This window comes from Notothenia coriiceps, unplaced genomic scaffold, assembly GCF_000735185.1.
Source record: "Notothenia coriiceps isolate Sejong01 unplaced genomic scaffold, NC01 NC01_scaffold00032807, whole genome shotgun sequence".
NCBI classification, from domain to species: domain Eukaryota; kingdom Metazoa; phylum Chordata; class Actinopteri; order Perciformes; family Nototheniidae; genus Notothenia; species Notothenia coriiceps.
The window spans coordinates 1-7,404 of NW_011365508.1; the positions used below are offsets into that span (position 1 = coordinate 1).

The window sequence follows — 7,404 nt, forward strand, 5'->3', positions numbered from 1 at the left end:
TATCATGTTTAATCGTGTTTTATGCCGTTTGCAAAGACTTGATAAGTCGCTCGTAAAACACAGGAGGTATGGAAACTAAGAGCACCATATGTGGTAAATTGTACAGCTAATATAACAACACATTAGTGTTGTATTTCCTTTAACTGGTGGATATAGAGTTGCTGCGGAGGGGGGGGGGCGGGGTTGAGATGCACAGGATGCAGTGGAGACGCCGCGAACAGCTGATCGACAGCTGGGACACAAACCACCAAATACAAAAACATAATTCAGATCCAGTCGTCATGACTCCACTCCGGAGGGATTCCCCGATCATTTCTTACAGTTTCTCATGCAGGGGGGGTCTCCTGTCCCCGGTACACATGCCTGAGGAAGGCTATGTGTATTTTTTTTGTCATTAACCTTTTTCGGACCACTTATTTATTTATTTTGGTGACGATCCGACCTCCATGCTGCTACTCTGGTTCAAACTGCATCCACTAAACAATATGATTTATCTCGACCTCCCCAAAATAACCAAAATCTGACACGGTGTGAGATGTCTTTTTTAGCTGTTCTGTCGTCATTTCCTGCGATCTTCTCCATGCAGTCAGTCAAAATTAATGAATGAATGGGCGTTTCTTTGACTATTTATAGGCAAATATGGGCGTTACGTGAAGCCCGCAAAAGCTGCACCGCATTTCGAGTCGGTTGTGATTTAAAAAGGGTAACCGGCGTAGGAAGTGCCATACGCACTTTCCTCGCCAGTACACAATGTTTAGTGAATCGGAAAGTGACGGAAAATGTATGGACCTATTTTTCGGATTTCTACTACATAAGCAACCTTCCCACGTCAATCCTACGCACTGCGTTATACTGTACATGAGGCCCCTGACCTGTACAATTACCAGGCTTTTGCGGGCTTCACGTAACGCCTATAAATAGTCAAAGAAACGCCCTTTCATTCATTAATTTTTGACTGACTGCATGGAGAAGATGGCAGGAAATGACGACAGAACAGCTAAAAAAANCGTTTTCAGACAGGTTTTTATAGAAATGGATCAAAAAGAGAGAGAATCTTTGTTCCTGAAACTTTCAGAGTCTCTTTCCGAAGAGGGGACACATGTTGATGTAGAAGAGACATGAAGAAGAGGGGACACATGTTGATGTAGAAGAGACATGAAGAAGAGGGGACACATGTTGATGTAGAAGAGACATGAAGAAGAGGGGACACATGTTGATGTAGAAGAGACATGAAGAAGAGGGGACACATGTTGATGTAGAAGAGACATGAAGAAGAGGGGACACATGTTGATGTAGAAGAGACATGAAGAAGAGGGGACACATGTTGATGTAGAAGAGACATGAAGAAGAGGGGACACATGTTGATGTAGAGGAGACATGAAGAAGAGGATTTTGCAGAATAGGTGAGCTTTAATAAAGATTTTATAAATATAGTCGAACTGGAAAGAAATGAATTTATTTAAAACACAGAAAAAGGTTATCAACATGTTTTATTTCACAGTTCTGAACAAAGGGGAAAGGGATGATTGTTTTGCAGAAGCCACCGGTCACTCTTTGACGTCCCGCTGAAGCCCACGCTCCGTCTCATTAAATAAAGTCTCTAAACTTCAGTCCGACTCTAAACTACGGAGCGGCCACAGGCGGAGGAGGAGGAGGAGGGACCGCCGCCTGCTCGTGCTTCTGCTTCTTCTTCATCACCTTCTGCTTCTTCTTCTCCTCCTTCTCTAGCTCTGCAACCATCTCCAGGAACTTGTGGTTTCGGGGGTCCAGAGTTTGACCCAGACTCTCGCGGGCCTCGGCCAGAAGCTTAGAGCGGCGAGTTTTCTCCTCGTTCATCTTCGTCTTCTTCTGAAGTTTCTCTTTGCGCCAGTCAGCGATCATCTTGGGCATCTTGGCCATGTTGGCTGCGATGAGTTTCTCCCTGAGAGAGAAGGCGTGACGTTAACGTGGTTTCAAATAAAAGGCAACATTTAGTGGAAAATTAAATGTAATAGAACAGATTTAGATGTTCTCCCTCAATCAGCTTATTGATAGGTTAAGATGCTAGAAAAACTGTTTTACTTGTGTGTCTTTTAAGCTAAAATCTTGATTGTAAAGGTCAAAAAATAAAGAATTTAGTTTTGACATTAGTCTCAGAGTTCTGCGATTTTTTCATATTTTTAAATAAAAGGAAATAAAAATTCTCAGAAAAAATATATTTGTTAAAAATTCTGATTTTTTTTCCTCCAGAATTTTGAGATTCACATTTTTATTTTCAAATAACAATCATTCTTAAGTAAATGTTTCTGACCAAAGCGAACATACAATCAATACTAATGAGACACTTCAACTCAAATGTTTCCAGTGTAAAATAAAAAAATCGAGATAAAAAAAAAAATCTGAAAGAAACATTGAGGTTTTTTTATATAAAAAAAAAATCTCTTCCATTTTTTTCCTGATTTAAATCTCCCAATCCTGCCTTTTGATGTAAATATTTTTCTTCGAATGTATTTTAAAATGTCTCAGAATTCTAAGTTTAAAGTCAAAACTCAAAGATGTGTGAGCCGTAGGGTCGCCGGTTCAAGTCCCCTTGCAGACCAAAATATGGAGTGTGGACTGCTACTTGGAGAGGTCCCAGTTCACCTCCTGCCCTGCCGTGGTGCCCTTGAGCAAGGCACCGGTCAACCCCCATTGCTCCCCGGGCGCTGTACAATAGCTGCCCACTGCTCCTAGTACTATGATGGGTTAAAAGCTGAGGCCAAATGTCACTGTGTGTGCTGTGTGTGTGAGACCATTGCAGAGGGGTTCATCCCTTCTATTCTACTCACAGTCGCCTCTGACTTGCATTTCAGAATTCCGAGATTGAAGTGAGAACTCAACATTTGTTTTACTTTTGGTCATGTCGCCCTAATCCTCTCCAGTACATTATAATGTGGCATGAAATGAAAACACCCCACAAGTACAATATTAAAGTACAAGTGCCTGAATGTTGTACTTTCTACTCCAGTGAGTAAACACAGTTTAACCATCGCTGCCCACATCACAGACCGACCTCCCCACCTTCAGAACACCGATCAAAACATGCCTTTTTCAGACTAGCTTTTTAATGTGTGATTAATGCTGTGTCCTTATGATAACTGTGGTTTAATGCTCTCGTTTGTACCTGTGTAAAGCGTCTTTGAGCACCTGATAAAGCACTTGAAAGACAAAATGTATGATTATTGTCCGATAATTGACGCACTGCTGTCCGATAATTGACTCACTTCGCCTGCCGTTTCTCGGTGTCCTGCCGCTCCTCCTCCTGCAGGTTCTTCAGCATCACCTCTAACGGAGGGTGCCACTGGTTCTCCTCCTCGATGATCCGCTCCAGCTGCTCATGGTTCGGCCACAGAGACGCTGGGTCGATCCCCGAAGCGGACCCGTAGCGACCGAACAGCTTCCGGTCATACCGAGGCGTTTTCTGCCAATCTGGAGTCTTTTCGCTGCTTCTATCGGGAATGTAGGGCTCGCGGAGTTTCAGTCTCAGAGGTTTGGGGTTATAAGAAGCTGTCTGCAGCAACAGAGTCTGTGAGTTTGCAGAAAGGAGCGTTTTTGAGCACGATATTCCATTTAAAGACCTGAAGAACATCGATGTCCTCCCGCACACTATGGAGGCCGCCATGTTTGTTTGACTTCTTCTTCTTCGGTTTTAATGTTGGAGGAGAAACCAGCGGGAAGTGCGTTAGCGCCCCCTAGCGGACTGGAGAGGGAAGAGTTAGGGTTAGATGCAACATAAAATAACATAAAATAATATTAAAATAAAATACATTTAAATAAAATATAATAGTATGAAATAAACTGACAGAACATACATTTTATTAAAATAATATAATATAAAATGTAAATAAATAAATTCAATTAAATTCAATTTAAATTAAATTAAAAAACATACAATTAATTAGATAATAAAAAATTAAATAAAAACAAAATTAAATACTAAAATAAATCACCTCTTAATGCTCTCAATTATTTAGGATAATAAACTTAAATAAAAATAAATTAAAACCCTTCTGTGAACATTCTCTCCTTTTAAATAAGTCCTTCTGACCCAGTGTCTCTAATACATTTTCTAAAAACTCAGCTTTCCTGATCTTCTTTTTGTAACCCTTTCCTTGTTCTTGATTGTAAGTAAGTCAAGTGTATTTATAAAGCGCTTTTCACAGACAAAGTCACAAAATGCTTGACGAAACAATAAAACATCATCATAGGAATCGTACAATGGTAAATGACCACACAAGCCACGTGTTAAGAAGTCATAAAAGCACCAAAACACAATAAAAACACAATAAAAACATAGTATAAAATAGAATAAAATCAAGCACACCAGTTACCCAAACGCCTGCAGAACCCAGGAAGTAAACAATGGAAAATGAGAAATGTCCAACGAGGCGTTCTGGGGCAGCATAGACAGGTCTTCTCTGTGTTAGAGTTTTACTCCCTACAGGGTGTACTTTGAGGGTTTGTGACTGCAGACCGTTTACATGCAGAAAAACCTACACCTTCAAGGGGATGGGTAATAACCGTAACAGCATGACATGGGACCTTTAAATTAGTTTTAAAGGAGTCAACAGAGTCAGTGGACAGTAGATAAGCGGGCAGAGCGTTCCATAGATTAGGAGCCACGGCCTCGAACGCTCGATCACCGCGGGTCTTAAGGTGAGTAATTTGGCTTTGGAGCGATGATGGTGCCAAACCCGGAGCATCAGAGATCAGATCAGCGTCCCAGCAAACAGGCTGGTTAGCAGACAGAGAGACAGGTGTATTTCTGAGGGAGTGTGTAGGGTCAGAGGTGGGAAGGAGTGGAGTACAAATACTTTGTTACTGTACTTAAGTACATGTTTCTGGTATCAGTACTTTACTCCACTACTTATTTTTCTGACCACTTTTTACTTTGACTTCTTACATGTTGAACACAAATACCTGTACTTTCTACTTCTTACACTGCCAAGGCACACTTATTTTTCTAAAGACTTTCTACTTTGACTTCTTACATGTTGAACTCAAAAACCTGTACTTTCTACTCCAACCTGTACTTTCTACTTCTTACATTTTGAACACAAATACCTGTACTTTCTACTTCTTACATTTTGAGCACAAATACCTGTATTTTCTACTTCTCACATTTTGAACACAAATACCTGTACTTTCTACTTCTTACATTTTGAACACAAATACCTGTACTTTCTACTTCTTACATGTTGAACACAAATACCTGTACTTTCTACTTCTTACATGTTGAACCCAAATACCTGTACTTTCTACTTCTTACATGTTGAACACAAATACCTGTACTTTCTACTTCTTACATGTTGAACACAAATACCTGTACTTTCTACTTCTTACATGTTGAACACAAATACCTGTACTTTCTACTTCTTACATGTTGAACTCAAATACCTGTACTTTCTACTTCTCTCATTTTCCAAACAGGCTGGTTCCTTTAGTCTGAATGTGTGTTTGGTGGCGTGATCATTATTATTTAGAGTCATTGCGTGCCTATTGATTTGAACACGATCCGTGTATCCATCATTTCCTGGTCTTCTCTAAAGAAGAGGGACCAATGGAAACGTTGTCATGTTGCCGTTGTTCAGCATGGAAACATTCATTAGCTAACAATGACATTATTGTTCTATTAATATAAAGGGAGGTCAGGTACTCTTTAAAACAGCTGCTAGTTATGGGTACTTTTTACTGAAGTACATTTCAAAGCCCTCTTTACTTTTACTTGAGATAGGGTGCGGGCGAGCGGGCGGGTATAGATAGATGTAGGTAGATCGATAGTAGTGTATCAGGGTAGGTAGAGGTAGTAGGTAATGGATAGGTATAGAATAGATATATGTTGGTTTTGGGGACAGAGGTAGATAGATAAGTAGGGTAGGGTAGATAGCATAGATTTAGGTAGATAGTAGATAGATAAGGTAGGGGTAGTCGGATAGGTAAAAGGATTATAGGGTAGATAGGTAGATAGATAGATAGTGGATGTCAGGTACCCGGGATAGGTAGATCAGCGTTAGGATAGATAGAATAGATTAGATAGATAGTATTGTGACAATAGGATCGTGATGGGTAGGATAGGTAGGGATGGTGAGATAGGTAGGGGATCAGGTAATAGATAAGATTAAGATAAGATAGATGAGATAGATGAGATAGGATAGGAATCGAGATAGATAGATAGAGATAAACAATCAGGGTAGGTGGTAGTTACACAAAGTAGAATTTAGAATTAGTCTTTCTGCAGAGTCCGAGAGAAATACACAGAGTCGTCCTTTTGGTCGTTTCTCGAATTACACTGGAGACGACGCAAATACACTAAGTCCAGGGTTTCTTGACAGTTTCTCCAAGTCTACGAGCTGAGCTTAAAACTAAAAGAGGCAGTAAAAGACTTGTCTTACGTTGGCACGCAGGTAGTAGCTACAGACGGGCTCGAGGGACAGGAACATACCAGAGACGACCGGCAGGAGAAGCGAGGTCGGAGAACCTGCATTCACTGAGATAACCAGTTAGAGTTATTAGTCACACGTTGGCAAACGTTTCTTTAACGGTGCATTTTACTTTGGACAATAGCCAGACATACTTGCGGGTCTGTTTGTCTCTTGAGAGCCAAGTAGGCACTTGCGGACGTACAGGTGTGACAACGATCAGTTAGAGAATAAGTAGTGTTGAGTGTTGTTCCGTGTCCGGGTTGCTTTATCGGTTTGGGTGTGACACGACATTCCTACTTGAGTCTACTTTACAGGAGAGTACTATTCGTGTTGTTTGGGTAAGAAAGTGACAACAAGCCTCTGTGACACTCACGGTCTACATGAACCGAAAACTTTCATGAGTGGAGGTCAATTGATGTGTAGATGTTTCGGACGTAGACTGTAGAATAACACCAAGGTAGGAGGGCGGGAGTAACGTGATTACTTGATTGGGACATCCGCAACACGTCGCCGTCCGTCATTGAAATTGTTGAACTCCCCCGGTGTACGTCAGTCTATTACAAATCGCCGCCCTATCGTTTATATCCTAATTTTTATGGCAGGAGTGGTGAATACATGTAAAGAGTACGTCAACGACCCTAGCGCCTATGCCCGAAGGTCTCACACAAGTGCGCGGACAAGTGCATTTACTCGACTGGGTCCAATGGAACTGACCTCTCGGGGAGACCGACAGGTTGTACGATCAAACAAACAAACCCTCCGAAGAAGAGGAAGGATTGCTTTCCGTCCCCTAGTCCCTAGGGTCCCTTCTCGGGGAGAAGACTGTCTAGGTTCTTAAGCTGAAAGGTGTCTTTTTCATCCCCTAGCAAAAAGAATATATACGAACTTTTATTCTGGTCTCTACCGTTTTGTAGGAAATGGCATCTTCATGTCTATGAGCAAAAGTTTTATTCATATCTGATTT

At 41.1% G+C, this 7,404-nt stretch overlaps 1 protein-coding gene across 1 annotated transcript; it reads right to left on the reverse strand.

Moving 5' to 3' along the window:
* Positions 1 to 1,473: 1,473 nt before the first annotated feature.
* Positions 1,474 to 3,687, reverse strand: gadd45gip1 (growth arrest and DNA-damage-inducible, gamma interacting protein 1). The gene is made up of 2 exons (XM_010789351.1): positions 3,243 to 3,687; positions 1,474 to 1,921 (listed from the first exon to the last, which is right to left on the reverse strand). Exons 1-2 carry the CDS (start codon positions 3,638 to 3,640, stop codon positions 1,624 to 1,626), a joined length of 696 nt encoding a protein of 231 aa, XP_010787653.1. The 5' UTR covers positions 3,641 to 3,687; the 3' UTR covers positions 1,474 to 1,623.
* Between the last annotated feature and the right edge of the window lie 3,717 nt (positions 3,688 to 7,404).

Bases quoted from the DNA above. Each gene is read 5' to 3' on its own strand.
- gadd45gip1 (XM_010789351.1), bottom strand. From the start codon at position 3,640: ATGGCGGCCTCCATAGTGTGCGGGAGGACATCGATGTTCTTCAGGTCT. The intron at 1,922-3,242 runs GTGAGTCAATTA...CTTCTCTCTCAG, and splicing joins ACCGAGAAACGGCAGGCGAA to GGAGAAACTCATCGCAGCCA.